A 19,049-nucleotide genomic window follows, 5' to 3' on the forward strand; every position below is an offset into this window, starting at 1 on the left:
TCTGATTTCTTCTATTGTGATGGCCATGATATGATATGATTGAGGAAAATAAATGGCTAGGAATTTAATTTGGATACACAAATATTCCCCGCACCCAAAAAAAGGGGAAAAAAAGAGAGCAAAAATATGTGTTAGTATCACGCATGAAGAACTTTTTATGTATACTTGTTTCTGACTTCTGTCTTGACTATGACTCTATTTGATGAAAGTTATAGGGAATGCCAGTTGGAATCAATTTGAGGAATTTTTCCATGGCGAATATTTTTGTGGATTTTTTTGATTATTTATTCAATTTCCGCCATTTTAATCATCACCACCTTATTATTTATACTTTGACTTTCACATTTTCCTCTTAAAATTGCTTCAACATTTTTTTCTTTAAATCTTTGACTCTGTAACATAGTATTCTTTTTTAATAATTTGATAGTACCAAGCCACTATCTTATATATTTAAAGTTTCTTCAATTTTTATTTGCTTATATTTATAATGAAATGATTGGCGCCATATAATATATAATAATAAAATTAAACTTTCGTGGAAAAGAATATTTTAGAAATTTTATTATATATTACACCCTTTGCCGAAATCAATTTATGGCAAAATAAAAGTCACAAGATTTATAATTATGTAAGATAATGATTAAAGAAGTAGGTATTGCCTTGGCGAATGGGGCTCTTGCGCTAGTTTTAATAAAAGAATTGTCACAAGTCGTTCATTCCATCAACTCAAGGTTATACAAAGAGGTTAAAAATTAATATTTATAAACATGGTTAACACAAAACATATTCTTTATAAAATTGTGCGGGTGAAATTTCTATAAGAACCTTTAAAATTAAACATTTATCATAAAAGTGTATGGTTTTGCAATGTTGGAATTAAATAAATATATGATGCATATTAATTGAGACTATTAGTTGCAAATAATTACTGAACGACCTAAAAATTAGTTTAATATAATCAGAAATAATTGTTCTTTGAAATTATTGAAATTAATAATCTAACCTTTTATAGTTCTTGATAAGCAATTTTTATTTAAAATATGAATGAAGAGCAATTTCTATTAAAACATGAATAAATACTATAACTCTTAGAAAACAAATGGGTACGGTAGTAAAGGATAAAATACTATAAAAATAATTATTTTATTAAATATATTATTTAGAAAATATCATAAATCGCTAATAAGTCATGTATAAATTAAAAACTTATCACAAGCTATTAGCTCTTATAAACTTACAATCATCAAAAATAAAAAAATTTTAACATTAAAAATAAATATTTCGATGTAGAAAAAAAAGGCAAATAAATGTATAAATTGATCTTCGAAAGAATTTTAATTTTTTAAAAATAAGATATTGCAAATTAATAGGATTAATTAATTTTATCCAAGAAAATTTGTCTCTGATGGCCAATTTTTTTTGGAAATGTGATAAAGATAAAATAATATATTGAATAAAACAATTAAAACTGCTAGAATTTAAATTAAAAGTATTTTATCATCCAAAAAATAAATATGTGCGTGCGGGATTTTTTTCAAGTGTAGAAAAACACAATATCTTATATAATTATTTTAGGAAAGTAAATAATTGGAAAATATAGTTATCTAAGGTATTTATTGGATGTACACTTAAGAAAAAGGTAACTATTAAAAAAAAATTGTATCTCTATGAGAATGACCACAATTATATATTATATTATAATTTTTTACTATCAATATTTTGTCTAGCTCAATCTTTGATAACTCGCACAATCATGATTGCTAACTAACTAAAATTACATCTCACATGGCAATCACAATTATTTCATAAAACAGAAAACTCTTCAAACCAATGAATCAACAGCGCCAACTCATGCAATTGAAGTTGATCACGATAGCATTGAAAAAGAAAAACAACCAAATCCTAATATAGTGGAATAACTACATGAATTTTTTTTTATGAAAATAAACCTAATGAATGTGAAGAAAAATAAATAATGAACACTAAAAGAAAGAGTTATTCTACCTTCAAGTGAAATTGTCCATGAACTAACGAATATCTTATGATACTCATAGAAAACGAACAAGGGATCTGCCTTTAGATGTGATTCTTCGTGCAAAACAACCTAATATATATACATAATTATTCCCTTAATAATTAATTAAAACATTTCCCATCTATTAAATATTAAACTATAGTTATATTTACGGAATATTATAATATATATCTAAATGAGGAGTTATATCTCACTGCATATTCCAAATACCATTATAAGACTATATTTCCACTAATATGCCCCTGTTGAGAATATATTCCGCAGTTGATATGTCCACATTGAATATATATTCCATTACGTATTCTAATTTGCCTAATTATATTCCACTAATATGTCTTTATTAAAAATTTTATTTAGTAAAAATAATGACGAGACATTGCGAGAGAGATCCGTTAAGCTTTTGAACACGTGGTGGTGTAAGAGGTAGGCTCGGGATTTTGTTTTATATATATATCCAAACTCTTGACTAATTTATATGTTGGCACGTATGAATTTTTTTACAAATTATTACTTGATAAATAGAACGATATTCATCTTGCTGAGCTGAAAAGAAAAGACAAAATTTCCCTTAAAAAAATCGTGCACATTTTCATCGATTTGTCAAAACCTGCTCTGATTTCTTCTATTGTGATGGCCATGATATGATATGATTGAGGAAAATAAATGGCTAGGAATTTAATTTGGATACACAAATATTCCCCGCACCCAAAAAAAGGGGAAAAAAAGAGAGCAAAAATATGTGCTTTAGTATCACGCATGAAGAACTTTTTATGTATACTTGTTTCTGACTTCTGTCTTGACTATGACTCTATTTGATGAAAGTTATAGGGAATGCCAGTTGGAATCAATTTGAGGAATTTTTCCATGGCGAATATTTTTGTGGATTTTTTTGATTATTTATTCAATTTCCGCCATTTTAATCATCACCACCTTATTATTTATACTTTGACTTTCACATTTTCCTCTTAAAATTGCTTCAACATTTTTTCTTTAAATCTTTGACTCTGTAACATAGTATTCTTTTTTAATAATTTGATAGTACCAAGCCACTATCTTATATATTTAAAGTTTCTTCAATTTTTATTTGCTTATATTTATAATGAAATGATTGGCGCCATATAATATATAATAATAAAATTAAACTTTCGTGGAAAAGAATATTTTAGAAATTTTATTATATATTACACCCTTTGCCAAAATCAATTTATGGCAAAATAAAAGTCACAAGATTTATAATTATGTAAGATAATGATTAAAGAAGTAGGTATTGCCTTGGCGAATTGGGGCTCTTGCGCTAGTTTTAATAAAAGAATTGTCACAAGTCGTTCATTCCATCAACTCAAGGTTATACAAAGAGGTTAAAAATTAAATATTTATAAACATGGTTAACACAAAACATATTCTTTATAAAATTGTGCGGGTGAAATTTCTATAAGAACCTTTAAAATTAAACATTTATCATAAAAGTGTATGGTTTTGCAATGTTGGAATTAAATAAATATATGATGCATATTAATTGAGACTATTAGTTGCAAATAATTACTGAACGACCTAAAAATTAGTTTAATATAATCAGAAATAATTGTTCTTTGAAATTATTGAAATTAATAATCTAACACTTTTATAGTTCTTGATAAGCAATTTTTATTTAAAATATGAATGAAGAGCAATTTCTATTTAAAACATGAATAAATACTATAACTCTTAGAAAACAAATGGGTACGGTAGTAAAGGATAAAATACTATAAAAATAATTATTTTATTAAATATATTATTTAGAAAATATCATAAATCGCTAATAAGTCATGTATAAATTAAAAACTTATCACAAGCTATTAGCTCTTATAAACTTACAATCATCAAAATAAAAAATTTTAACATTAAAAATAAATATTTCGATGTAGAAAAAAAAAGGCAAATAAATGTATATAATTGATCTTCTATGGTAAATCTTTCTAATGAATTAATAATATATTAAATATAAAAAATATTGAAAAGACAATTAGTTGCAAGATTACATTTGAGGAATTAAATTAATTTTCACTTCGCATTTGAACTTAAGAAAATTTGTCTTCTTAGATTGGCCAATTAAAAATTTATTTTTGGAAAGTGTGAATAATTAGTATAAAAATAATAATATATGTACTATAACTAATCCATGCATGCTCGGAACATACTGCTAGTTAATGTTAAATGTAATGTCCCATGCAGTGATTCTTTACTCATCCAAGAGAATATTTATTGACTTCCCCAGGAATCTTTATTGACTTGCCCTGTAATTTAATCTCTATTTATTATGACTTGATTTTTTTTCTTCCATTAATTACAAAGTGTTAATATCTAGGCAACATAAAATTAAAGGAAAAAAAAATAGAAATTAGAGGATATTATGGTTAAACTCCATAATATGTTAATATCCACTTGACAATATCACATAACTTGAAGCACAATCTTTGTTAACTTACCCGATTCATGCGCGCCGAGGTTCTAATCGACGGATCCCCTCATCTCGAAATATCATTTGTGACTCGATAAATAATTCATGAGAAAAAGGAAAGAATAAAAAAATTGGAGCTGCAACTCATTATTAAGTATGCCCTTCTCGTTCAACCATCTCAACCCTAACTTATTGTATCAATCATTCATAATATATATATATATATATATTATCGATCTGATCACGACATCCTTAATAAATAGGAGATACGCTCGCCTGACATTCCCATAATGGCATCGACTTGCCCATCAAGCTTATTAAACCGACATAATATCCATTTGGCAGATTGGCCCCAAATCCGGGCCATTTCTTCCTCTAAATAAAATATAAGAAAATTTACGGGATTAAAAATCAAAAGAAAATTAGGAGAAGCAATTTTATTTCTATGTTTGTCTTGATATATTATTGGCAAAAAAATAAATTTAAAAATGGGAGGACTGGGGTGTTGCGTTCTCCATTTCCCACCAAATAGACTTCCGTGACCGTAGGAAACCCTGCATAAACCTCTGACGACATTGACAAAAGAAAGAAAAGCAAAGTTATTCTTTCTTGGCCCCTGAGGAAACCCAAGTCTCTCTCTCTTTCTCTCTCTCTATCTCTGGGTCTCTGCTATGAATTTTTGACTCGAACTGTAGCAGTGGAAGCAGCAGAGTCATAGCAAGAAGACTCCTATGTTGATTATTATGGGATTAGAGAGCTTTCTCTTTGGTGGGTAGGAGTGCCCCACGGGGAAGCTGATACCTCTTCTGGTCCTTCGTCCTCTTCTTGTCAGGACGAGATGGAGGCGGGCAGTGGAGCTGCGGTGAAAGACCCCAGGAAGATTGCTAGGAAGTGGGTTCCCTTTACCCTCACTGCTCTCTTTGTTTCGTTTTGTTGGTCTCGTTCTTGCAGTTTCGGCAGCTCAAGTTCCGTTCTTTTGAAGCTCAGACACTGTAACATGGGTCTAATTGTGCTGATCATGCGCTAGATTATGCCGGTTGTCGGTGCATTGGTTGAATTCTGCTGATCACTTGCTCGATTTCACTGCTGCTGGTTTCAAGTTTGAAGCTTCTGCTTTTTAGTTTCATTGCAGTGATCATTTACACTGGATTATGCTGCTGTCAGTTTAGAATTTCCTGCTATAATTGCTTGGGGGTGTCACTAGTTCTTGAATTGCAACATTATTGTTTAATTAGCACTTTGAATTGTTAATGTTTGGCTTTTACAGAACTGGACGAACTTACGTTGATCACGTGCTTGATTACGCCCTTGCGTTTTATGAATTTACTGGCTGTAATTCTCTTGTTCTCCTGTTTTATCAGCCCTACTAGATAGCGCTTAAATTTGGGAAAAAAGCCATAATTATCTCAGATCTTAAATGTATTGAATCTGTGGGTTAAAATTACGATGATTATCCGCTACTGTGGTTTGGACTTAAATAGAATCAATTTTCGTTAACTCCATGTTTTGCTTTTCGGTCTTCTTTGCACTTTTATCTTGAAAGAAATTATTTTATGGGTCCATTAGACAAAGTAATGCAGGAGAAAAGATCTCTCCTGTTCATCCTTCTCTTTCATTTTAATTCTAAGTTTCGGTTATTTTGTGCTTCAGGTACCAGATGGAGTTATGCAAGAAAGCTTTGGAAGAGAACATCATCGTCTATTTGGGAACTGGTTTAGGAAAGACCCACATTGCTGTTCTGCTTATGTATGAACTGCGTCATTTGATTAAGAAACCCCAAAAGAACATCTTTGTCTTTCTTGCTCCTACTGTTGCTTTGGGACAACAGGTAACGTCACTTTTCTGTTGGCTAGTCTAATCTTTTTGGGTAATTATGTCAGGTGTTTATTGGGTTAAATGCTAAGTATAAATGCAAGCTTGTAGATTGTTGATTGGTTTGAAATCGGTGAATATGGTTGCAACATTTGTTCTGTGTTCAAGCTTGCACTCCCCCAAGTTTCTCTCATAATCTGGTGGTTCCATGTTGGCCTTCAGTTAGTCCTTTAGTGCATGATGCATGACGAAGACATTGGATATTAAGCATGTATATAGTATTGGGCCTCTTTTATCAAGCTTGCTATGAGGAGGGAGGCGATTTAAAAACCTCATTGCAACTTTTTCTTTTTTTCCTCCCCCGATTCCCTTTTATTGGCGAAAAATATGAGGTTACCTTGACAAGCATAGGTAACCTCACAGGGTGCAACCCACCACCAAGGCATCTGAAGCACCTCGGCCCCTGAGTCAACTGCACCTGCTCCAAGCTTTTGTTGCTTCCCTTGGACTCCTGTCAAGGAGAAGCTAAGGAGGTGTCGAAGGGAATCGATCTTATTTGTTGGCTTGAGAACGTACCAGTGACCACATGCCTAGGTTGTTACTTGCCAATGTGTGGAGATGCGTGGAAGTTGGTCTTATCATGAGTGATGGGGCTCATGTGATTTGTGCAGCATGGCTTGTAAAAAAGTTTTGTACATTTTGTTTCTCTGAGACATCGCATTATTATAAATAAGCTCAACTAAGGTTGGGATTAGACGAAATTCCATGTTAGCTGTTTAAAACATGCTGGTACTGCAGAAGCCTCTCTGGATATGATAATGTGCTTCTTTAGTGGGCAGACGAGCTTTCACACTAATGACTGGGCACTACTTATAGTTCCTTCTGCTGCAGCTGAAAAGATTCACTAGACATCATAGTCTAATATTGCGGGTTGGGGTTATGATGGTGTCTAAAAAATGGATTCATTTACTCCGTTTTGCTTATGTCCTATAATTATGTCTTATTTGAGATGCCTTTTCTCAAGGCACTGAGTGTTTATATTTGTCAATTCAAAGTAGTCTTTCTCATCTGTATATTTCTAATGTTTATATTTTCTGCTTATAATTTGTACCATCTAGTACCACTCCAATTTTAATTTTGTGGTGCAGCAAGCAAAGGTTATAGCGGATTCTACTGATTTTAAGGTTAGTTGGTACTCTGGCGGCTCGAAGCGCTTGAAGAGCCATGAAGAGTGGGAAAAAGAGCTTACAACATATGAGGTGACTCTACTGATTTAATAATGAATATATTATATACACCAAAGGATAATTTGTAGTGTTTATAACTTGGGGCGATCTGCTTTCTTTAGGGGCACCATTTGCTTTCTGTACGACATTTCCTGCATAAAAAAGTTGCCCCCCAGAAATTAACTCTCAAAATTATCGGAAACTATATTCTGGCCTTTGGACTGACCCAAGAGACTGAACTCATTTGTCAGGAAAATTGAGAAAACTTTTTCTACAACTAGAAACAGGTGGCTCCAAAGTTGGTTGCTTTCTTTCACAGCTCTATATTTCTCCATTTCTCTGAGTAAACAGAACATCATGGGCAGGTTTTTGTGATGACCCCAATGTTACTTCTCTCTAACTTATCTCACTGCTTCATCAAAATGGACTCCATTGCTCTTCTGATATTTGATGAGTGCCACCATGCTCAAGTGAAGAGCAACCATCCTTATGCTGAAATAATGCGGGTAGCTTAAATTTGCAGTATCTTATTCATTTTCTTGATTTACTTCATTTATCTGATTCAAAGCTTGACGAGGGTCAACTTTCTTCAGGTCTTCTACAAAGCTGATCTCCCAAATCCTCCACGAATATTTGGCATGACAGCATCTCCCATTGTGGGGAAAGGTGAAGTATTAAGAACTTTTCATATTTGATAGACCAACTAATTAGTATTCTCATCAGTGATCTTTATGTAGGCAGTTAATGCTTCTGAGCTTTGGCTAAACTTGGAAAATGTACCTTAATGTGCTTTCAGGTGCTTCTGACGCAGATGGTCTTCCCAAAAGCATCAATAGTCTTGAAACCTTACTTAATGCTAAGGTTGGCACTCGCCAACTTTAAGTGATTGTTTCTTCATCCATAATTCTTCTACTTCTTCCTCTGTTCAACCTTAAAGTTGTCAATTACTAGATAATGGTTCAATCTGCATGCTCTGTGTTTGTTTTTGCAATTGACGAACATTTAGATCCGTACTTGTTGCTGACAAAGGTTAGGGGTCAATTATGCGAAGTTCAACTTGCAGGAGATATGACTTATAAATAAATAAGTCGCACCTTGTGGGTATTGTAATCATAAGCATTATGCTGCATTATAGTATCCTCAGGGAGATCTGCTCCTGAACATTTTGTCATGACATCATTTAGTATTTTCTGAAAATTTTGTTCTCATCTTTGGGGAATGCATTTGAAATCTAATTAAACTAGTTGAGAACCCGCGCATTGAGCAGGAACTATTATTAATTTTTTAATAAAAAAGTAATATTTAAAACTAAATACATTACGCATTTAAAAAAAAAATTCTGGATTAAAGAGTTAGATCACTGACCTTTTATTTTTTTTAATATCCTAAGTAGGATTTTCATATTCTAAACCGAAATCGCATAATTTAAGATCAATATCTTAGAAAAGTAAAACAACTGAAATTGTATATATCAATTACTTTAACATATAATAAATCATTGTGGCACTCAAATTTTATAATGCAAATATAAGGAAAAAAAAAGAATTGAATGAAAATATATGAAGCAAATATATCAACGAAAATAAAATAATAAACTCACCAAGCAAAATCTGATGAAACCTCTTTGAAATGACCAAATTGACATAAGATCTGTATTTGTGTTAAATAAGCATGCAGCAATATATATATATATATCAAGTCCAGAAAATTACATATATATTCCTATACTGTACACTCATATATAGAGCTGCCAATATATATATATATATATATATATATATATATATATTCAACTTCATAGATTATATATATATCAAGTCCGGAAAATTACATATATATTCCTATACTGTACACTCATATATATATTCAACTTCATAGATTACTCTAATGGATCAAATTCGGCTACATATATATTCATATATATGCCAAGATAAAAAAATTACAAAAAAAAGAAAAAGAAGAAGAAAGAAAACACTATATAATCCATTATATCAGAACATATATATATATATATATATATTTCTATAATTTATATGTATATTCCTATAATGTAAGATTGCATGTTATCTTCAACTATCAATACATAGATTTCATTAAATATTTATTGTATATATCAATTATTCCACAATATATATAATATTTACATAATTAAAACGATGAAGTGACTTCGTGAGAGGGCCTGTACATGATGATGTGGCTTCTCTATGTTTCATCTCTGGGAGGTGGCTACATGAGAGACTGGCAAATTGTTTGTTATTTTATATATATAGATTATTTATTTATATTATTTCAGGAAGCAAAGATATGAGATTTCCATCTAAAACATTTTGAAGGTGCAATTAGCACATTTTTATCTAAAATATTTGCACTTGTCCAGGGAGACAAAAATAAAAACTATAAAACTGCTTGGCCTTTTCTGTATCATATTGTTTATCACTAAAATTATTTCTGTTTCATATTTAAATATTTTTCGCAAATATTGTAGGTTTATTCGGTGGAAAACTCAGAAGAATTGGACTGCTTTGTCTCATCCCCTGTTTACAAAGTGCACTATTATGATTCCCTTACATCGGGCATGTCTGACTTCTGTGCGACTTGCTTTTCCAGGCTTGAGGATATAAGGCGCATGGTATAATAAAAAAATTAATGCTAATTTTTTAGCTGCAAAACTTGGTGCTTTGATTGAGCTCTAATTGGGGTGGTACTTACCTTTTCATAAAACCAGTGTATATCAAACTTAAATAGAATTGGAGAGGATCACCAGAAACTCCGGAAAACCAAAAAGATGCTCAACAGGATGCATGATAATATTGCATATTGTGCAGAAAAGCTAGGATTCTATGGAGCAGTACAGGTAAATATATATATAATTAAATCGATTTTTCCAATCAATGTTTCTTCAGTTTATTTCTTAAAAATTTTCGTTCATCATCATTTATATTTATGGTGTATATTTTGTTTCCTAGGCATGTAAGATCCTACTTGGTGGTGATTCATCTGATCGGAGCTTGATGATTGAGGAAGAAGGAAATGCTAGTGACTGTTCTCTATCTGACTTATACTTATCTGAGGCTTCTGATATCATCAGTTCTTACATCGAAGGTATCAATTGAAACATGGACTAAGATATTAAAAACATTGACCTTAAACAATATGTACTAAATTTTGGGAAGAGTTTTAAGTAACATTTTGCATGCATGGGACTGAATTTTTCGGTTCTGATTTGTGCAAAATCTAATTAAGAAAGGGGGAGGTTAGTCGAGTGGAAGTATTTCATCGTAAATCTACCAGTTAGCCTCATCTTTTGTCTGTGACTCTTAATAAATGAAGTTGATCCATGGCAAATATAATAAAGAAAAAGTGAAACACAATGGGGGTAAATTCTGTCACTTTTAGGATCCCGTATATTGACATTGAATCAGGTTACGTTTGGTTGCAGGAAACTGATGATTTGCTTGTACTAAAAATTCAGGGAATTGTGGGGAAAAGAACCTCTTGGTTTACATTTTACAAGACATGTTGAGTTAGAAGACATCATGTGAAGTGCTATTTGCAGCATCTTTTTTCTATTTTAATCTATTATCAGTATTATCTTTCTTGATGTTCAATTCCAGTTGCTGTTCTTGCTATAGGTCTAGTTCTTTACTTCTTGTATAAAAGCCTAAATTTACAAAAAAGGAAACCTCATGCCCTTGCAGATAATGGTATGCCCGATATATCCAGTGTGGAAATTCTAAAGAAGCCCTTTTTCTCCAGTAAACTATTAAGCCTTGTCGGGGTTCTTTCTTCCATCAGGTTAGCATAACTCACTAGAATTATGATCATTTCTCCTCTTTTTCTTTTTCTCCCGTTTAAATTTTGGTATTACCTATAGCATAAAGACATTATATGAAGGTTTTTCATTTTCTCTTGGCTATATTCTGATGTGCGTTGCTGTAACAGGTTGCAGGAGAACATGAAATGTATAATTTTTGTCAATAGGATCGTGACTGCAAGAACATTGAATTATATAATACAAAACCTCACAGTTTTGTCATCTTGGAAGTCTGATTATCTTGTTGGGGTCCACTCTGTGCTGAAAAGCATGTCAAGGAGGACTACAAACATCGCACTTGACAAGTTTCGATCTGGAAAGGTCATACTAACATTTTCTTTTTCCAGTATGTCATTGTCTTTATTATTATTATTATTATTTTGTTTGTTCTTTAACCAAAGTTGTCTTCTCATCTCGTGCAAGAGTTTTTTTGAAAGAGTGCACTGAACCCTTTTCTACCCATTTCATGCTAGGAAAGATTTAGTTTTTTGTTTTCATCTCTAGAAACAAGTAAAAGCATGTGAGTGCTTGATATACTAGAAAAAATTCTCTGAATGAAGATGGTGAAACGTCTTTTATTTTTAATTGGAAGAAAGGAACAATTGGTGATACAGCTTCTTTGCATATGTGAAACATTAGATGACCACAATCGTTTGCTCTAAATGGTCAACTTGTTTAAATAAAGGTTTTACATGGATTTAGTTGAATGGGGTATGCGCCCGTTGTACTTCGAACTTGTGTTGTAATACATGTGAAACTTTTAGATAATCACAATCTAAAAATTAACCTCGTTAGCTGACGTGCTGCCATATTTTATGTATTACTTAAACACATGAGAACTGGAAATTTTAAGAAAATTCTATGTGAAAATTAAAAGCTAGTGAAAGATAAAAATGCTCATGTTATCAGATTAATAGGAAGGCCCTATAGACTGAAGAAACTATTTCTTTTTGAATTTTTGTCAGTTAAATCTACTGGTGGCTACTAAAGTAGGTGAAGAAGGACTTGATATCCAAACATGTTGCCTTGTGATAAGATTCGATCTCCCGGAGAATGTTAGTAGCTTCATTCAATCTCGAGGCCGTGCTCGGATGCCTCAATCGGAGTACATATTTCTAGTGGACAGGTCTTCTCTATGCATATGTCATCTATCTCTAAAACTATTGGCAACTAACTTATCAGCTTAAAAGTGGTTGATTGATGAGTCTCGTATCATACCAGCTCTAATAAATTAATCTAATGCCTATATCCTTTCTAGAGGCAATAACAAGGAGCTAGATTTAATAGAGACCTTTAAGAAGGATGAAGACCGAATGAATTTTGAGGTCACCGCAAGAACTTCTAATGAGGAATTCAGCGGCATTGAGGATAGGATATATAAGGTGGACTCTTCTGGTGCTGCTGTAAGTTCGGGATATAGCACCTCATTGCTCCACGAGTATTGTGCCAAACTCCCGCATGATGAGTATGATTTCTTACTCCGATCTCCCTTTGGAATTCTTTTCAGCACACATTTTGCATAGATATCCAAGCCAAACAGGAGTGGTAAATGTGACCTCACGACTGAGCTGGCTCGATGATTAAACTTGGCTACTTGACATGACGTATTGGTTTGAAAATTAGAACTGGAAACTTGGTTCTGCCTAGAACCAGATAATCTAGTGTAATCTTGCAGGGGTGTTCCTCCATCTGTGTTCCACCAGACACTTATGGTGGAGCAGATGGGTGATTGGCCATTGTGGGTACTCTCTGCCCTCTATTTTTGAGTCAACTTCGTTTAGTTTATTTGGCATCTTAGATTACAAGCTGCATTCTTTTCATTGATCATGTTGACCCTATAGCCGCACGCCTCATTGAGTTCAACTCTTGGTCAAGTTCTAATACCTGTTGTGGTCATTCTTCATTTGTTTATTTGCTTCAGGTACTTCGACCCCAAGGTGAAATTCTATTACTTCGACGATTTAGATGGCACCGTGTGCCACATCATTCTACCACCCAATGCTCCAATCCATCAGATTGTGAGTGCACCACAACCTTCAATGGAAGCTGCTAAGAAGGAAGCGTGTTTGCATGCGATTGAGACTCTACATGAACTGGGTTCTCTGAATGACTTTCTCTTAGCTCATCGAGACAAGCCTAACGAAGACCAAGAACAACTGATCAATTCCTTTCCCCACCGCGGTGAAGGTTAGCCCATTCCTCAACAAGTTAACATGACATCCCTTGTCTAACATCTGTATTCCATGAAATTTGAATAATTACTAGTCAACGGTATAAGTCTGAGTCTGTAGTTTACGTATAATTGGTAAACAAGTAAATCTACCAATCATCTATTGAGAAAAATGAATTGTAGATTCAAATGGGTCTAACCTAGGAGGCACAGAAGGGAGGATGATGCCTTGAAAATATAGCATAAGGAATTGTTTGAATTGTGTGCAAAAAGTTTGTTACAAAAAAGTTTTTTTTTTCAACATTGACATTGCAGATTGTTTGTCTGTGACAAAAGATGTATTTGCTAAGTAGCTTATGAAAACCAATAACTGTGACTGAATTTTTGCAGCAGAGACCACCAACTTGTGCTAGGGGTTGTTGCTGATGACATTTTATTCTTTATATATATATTTTGAAGTCTGTTTTTAAGTTCATCTCCAAACACCATGAAGTTTTTATGACGTAAAATTTGGATGAATATTTGGAATTTTTAGCTAGTATACAGTGGCATAGTATTACATCTTTCATTTAACATGTATGATTCTGCTGATTGATAGATGACTCTTCGCGAGAAGAATTGCATGAGATGCTTGTTCCAGATGCCCTCAGTGAACCTTGGTCTTATGATGAAAATGCCGTTGTCCTCTGCTCTTACTACATGCATTTTCGTCCCGATCCTGCGGATAGGGCATATAAGACATTTAGTCTTTTTCTGAAGTCCCCTCTCCCGGAAGAGGCCGAGAAATTGGAACTTGATCTTCATCTTGCCCGTGGTCGATCTGTGATGACAAAGCTGGTTCCAACTGGACCTGTTGTATTTGGTAAAGATGAGGTAGGTAGTACCATGAATGCTACCTGATTTATTTTTGTAATAAGCCAGTATCAGTCCAACTGAAGGCTTCAACATCAGATGGACTTGTCATATTATATCTAAAGTCTTCCGCTCTCCTCGCAAATAAGCTCAAAGGTTTGCCTTCTGTGTCTGTTTTTCCCTTCTATAGAGAGAACGCTAATTTTAGTTTGTACTTATTTTTTGCAGATTGTACTTGCGCAGAATTTTCAAGAAATGTGCCTGAGGGTGATCCTTGATCGATTCGACTTTGTTTCTGAATATGTGGCTCTGGGCAAGAGCAATTCGAGTAGATCAAGCATGTCAAAGTTCTACCTTCTGCTTCCTGTCACATTGGGGAGATCTCACAAGACAATCTCCATAGACTGGACTACCATCAGGAGATGTTTGACATCCCCGATCTTCGGCAGGCCCGCTAATTCTTTGGAGGACGAGAGTAGATCTCCTCCTTTTGATCTTATTATTCTTGCCAATGGTACCAGAAGCCGAAGCAATGTTGAGAATAGTTTGGTGTATGTTCCTCACAAGAACTGTTTTTTCTTTGTTACTAACATCAACTACAAGAAAAATGGGCACAGCTTGTACAAGGAGACGGACTCTACAACTGTTGCAGAGTTCTTAAGAAACACGTAGGTCACAGGAATTTTCACTTATTCAACAATTTTTGCAGTCATATAAATTACCTTCTGAGAGTTTTTCTTTGTTGCTAACTGGTTTTTGGCTTAATTCTTTCAATGAAATTACATAATCAGGTTTGAGATTTCGCTCAAGTACCCCTGGCAGCCCCTTCTGCATGTAAAACCGCTGTTCAATTTGCGGAACTTGCTGCACAATAGGAAGCAAGAGGAAATAGGTATTATTGGATTTGTATTTTCCTTTGGTATCTGTGCATTATCTGCAACTTGTCCTCGTTTTATATCCTACACGTTCTAGTTGAATTGAACTTACCACTTGTATACCTCGTGCAAAATTAGGCTTTGTGTGGTTTTGGACAATAGTTCCAGTCTACTGTCTTTCATTGAAAGTCTTTTTTAAGTCTCATTTCGTTCTTTCTTTCTTTGTAATTTTTTTTTCCAACTAACAAAACAAAGGCAACTTTCATGCTTTCACCGAACAAAAGATCTTCTGAAATACACATTTTAGAGGCTCTTACATTTATTTTAGGGGAAAAAGCTCATTCTGAATCTTTTTGCGATATAGCATGGCCTGTTATGTTAGAGGACCAATTCTAAGTAATGTACTGCCTGTCAGCAATTTAACTCCAGCAGCCTACTCCAAAACTAAGCCTTAGGTGGAAAGGGTGAAATCATATATTCTAGTATGCTCGATAATTCCTTTACGGTTGATTTTAAATGTGTCTGATTCTGATGTGAAAACAGAAGCACATGAACTTGATGAGTACTTCATTGATGTGCCGCCGGAGCTCTGTGAGCTGAAGATTATGGGATTTTCCAAAGATATCGGGAGTTCGATGTCTCTATTACCATCTCTCATGCACCGTCTCGAAAACTTACTTGTGGCTGTTCAACTGAAGGACTGGTTGGCCTCTTCTTTCCCAGAGGGAGCCAAAGTTACTGCTTCTCGGGTATTCTCTCATTACTGAAAGTTTTGACAAAATTCAGTCTTGAATGAAAATCTCTGGAATTTATTTATGGGAAGTTCGATTTGGAGCCAATGTATGGCCTATATATGTCCATGGGTATGAAAAAAGCTTCTTGAAAAAAAGAAATTCAATAGAAGTTTTCTCTTTCAGAAATATTAGTATTGTCTCATACTGATACTTTGACAAGCTTATAAATAATCTTGTGCGCTCATTTTGTGTCAGGTCTTAGAAGCGCTCACAACAGAGAGGTGCCAGGAGAGGTTTATTCATTCAGGTTCTTGGTGACTTGGTGGAGTCTTCCGTGGGAGCGATTCTTCTTGACAATGGGTTTGACCTACACTGCACTTGGAAGATAATGTTATCCTTTCTGAAACCGATGATGAGCTTCACGAGCTTTCAGCTCAACCCAATCAGGGACCTCCAAGAACTCTGCCAATCTCGTAACTGGGACCTGAAATTCTCAACGGTAAAGAGGGGCACGTTATATATCGTTGAAGCGCATGTGATTGGAGAAGATATCCAAGACCTCGCCTCTGCAACCAGCTTGAGCAAAAAAGATGCTATAAGGACTTCGGCAGGAAAACTCTTTCTACAGTTAAAGGTGAGAAAGAAATTAACTTTATGCTAATATGTGCTTAGTTTGGATTTGTGATATATATTTATGATGTGGGAACCGAAATGGTGCACTTGTATTTAAAAATACAAATATTTCATGATATCTTGTTGGCGATAGAGTCTTCAACTGAGTGAGGATAAATTCTCTATTTAATTCCGAATAAACTGATTTTGGGGTTTGTGCAGGCCAAAGGTTACTTGCGGAAGGTTAAATCGCTTGAAGAAGTTCTCAGGACGTGTGAGAAAATGGAAGCAAGATTGATAGGTTTTGATGAAACTCCCATTCAAGTGATCTCTCCTATTTACATTGAAGCTGAAACCTCCAATAACCGGCAGTTTTCAAATGAAAATAAAAGGCCTAAAAAAGAATCGGTTCCCAAGGGAACAGGTCCCCGTAAGCCTCTTGTCAAGCAGCAGCAACAGCAGACAAACGAGTTGCTGTTGAGTAAACCTGTTGCTGATCCTCAGGCCCCTGGTAATTTCATAGATTTCTTATGATCTTCCTGAAGGCTGGAGAAGAGTTGGATTTATTTTTTCTTGATGTCGTTTCTGTCTAAATGTTCAGACGGGTTGGCCAAAAAGTCGGCGAGATCACGTTTATTTGAAATTTGCGCGGCTAATTGTTGGAAACCGCCGACGTTTGATTGCTGCAAAGAGGATGGACCGGGTCACTTGAAGATGTAAGTTGGTGATTTTTTATGATATCTTCTACTACTCACGCCCAATCTTGTTTTCCTGGAATGAGATTTTATATGGAAATCCAAGTTCAATCATTGTATGATGTCAATGAGTTCAATCATTTTATAGGGAATCGTCTGATTTTATACGACTATATGCCATACTGAACATAGCCTAAGTGATTTTTATTTACTCTCTGTAATTGTTGTAATCTTTGCAGGTTTACATATATGGTGGTTATTGAGATAGAAGAATCGCCCCAGCTGCTCGTGGAGTGCTACGGGGAGCCAAGGTCGAAGAAGAAAGCAGCTGCCGAGCACGCTGCAGAAGGGGTACTTTGGTACTTGAAGCATGAAGGATACCTGCTCAAGGGCGGATGAGAAGACAAGGGAACGTAGTGAGAAGTACTCTCCCTCGAGATCTCTATTTTAGTATGGTCTCGGAGGTGAAGGGACGGGCAAGTGCTGTTAGTCGTGTAAGTGATTCGCAGTTTGTTGGGCGGGCAGAGTGTCTAGCGAATATTGGATTTGCATTTTGGGGGAGAAGCAAGCAGCAGCATTAGGATGGATTTGGTACAAGTTGTAATTACTACATTAATGAATCATTTTCTGGGATGTTGGTATATATAATTATATAACCGTATAAATAAAGATAAACTTGTTTGACTCGGATTCTGGCATTCTCAAAAATTTAGGCTGAAAGAAAGAGTTTAGTTGTAAGAGGTTGAGAACGGATTACATCTATTGGAAAGATTTTTTAAGTTGAATCTATCTGATACGTTTCAATCATATATATTTTTTATTGGAAGATTTTTGAAGCTGCATTTGTCTATTTGATATGCTTTAGCCATATGTATTTTTTTTTTTTACAGTGATCTTAATGGATCTGTTGTATTTTTATTTTTGTAATATACCATTTTGAACATTTTTTTTATTATCAATGAACATTTATTGATTTGTCAAAAAAATTAAGTGAGAGTATTCTCCTTTTCATGACATGTGATGTGACATCAATTTATAGGTTGGTAAAATCTTTATGTCATTTCAAAAATCTTTCAACTCTACTCCCTGATATGGCAAAAGTAGATGTTTGATATATATATATACGAGAAATTTTAATATGACTGTGTGTCCCTACAATATGAGATCTTTTCATCGTTGGATACTTAATGCACTGCAGAGTCCACATGCATTCAATGCAGAAGAAATCATGTTTTCATAATACGGAGTCATGCTAGCCGAATCGATATATAGAATATAATATATGATAAATTTATTATTTAGAAAATTAATTGTAATAATAACTAAGAAAGAATATATGGAAAATTTATTATAAAATGGGGAAAATAGACAAAAAAATGTATATATATTGATGTAAAAGTAGATGATGAATTTATTATTAAAAGATATATGTGAGAATTTATATTAAATGGAGAAAAAATTTTAAAAAAATAATGATTATTGAAAGAAAAATGAAATGGGGGTGGAGTGGGATTTGTATTCCACAACCAAACAAGACTATTATTTTCTTAATTCAAATTACATGATTTGTGAGATGGAAAAAAATAAAAATAATAATGTTCTATTATATTTTAAATTAAGTAGAGAAAATAATTCCTAAACAAAGATAAGAACAACAACAATAATAATAATATTGAGTAAATTATCTGGTTATATTTAAAATTAAAAAATGATATATATCGACAAAAAATTGATACTAATAAAACAATCATATAGCTAATTTTCGATATTGACTCTTGAAATATTGA

The 19,049-nt window shown here is 33.6% G+C and overlaps 1 protein-coding gene across 1 annotated transcript; it reads left to right on the forward strand.

Annotated features, from left to right (window-relative positions):
* Positions 1 to 5,020: 5,020 nt before the first annotated feature.
* On the forward strand, positions 5,021 to 17,952 carry LOC116196252 (dicer-like protein 4). The gene is given in 23 exon segments (XM_031525889.1): positions 5,021 to 5,363; positions 6,123 to 6,300; positions 7,433 to 7,543; positions 7,876 to 8,016; positions 8,104 to 8,176; positions 8,307 to 8,371; positions 9,996 to 10,139; positions 10,236 to 10,364; positions 10,477 to 10,612; positions 11,209 to 11,305; positions 11,453 to 11,645; positions 12,290 to 12,450; positions 12,583 to 12,789; positions 13,246 to 13,511; positions 14,093 to 14,367; positions 14,575 to 15,014; positions 15,138 to 15,238; positions 15,765 to 15,970; positions 16,211 to 16,252; positions 16,254 to 16,589; positions 16,790 to 17,078; positions 17,169 to 17,283; positions 17,502 to 17,952. Coding segments are annotated over 23 exon segments (3,918 nt in total). The 5' UTR covers positions 5,021 to 5,310; the 3' UTR covers positions 17,662 to 17,952.
* Positions 17,953 to 19,049: the final 1,097 nt, after the last annotated feature.

The sequence above is a fragment of the Punica granatum genome, chromosome 2, assembly GCF_007655135.1.
Source record: "Punica granatum isolate Tunisia-2019 chromosome 2, ASM765513v2, whole genome shotgun sequence".
Lineage (NCBI taxonomy): Eukaryota > Viridiplantae > Streptophyta > Magnoliopsida > Myrtales > Lythraceae > Punica > Punica granatum.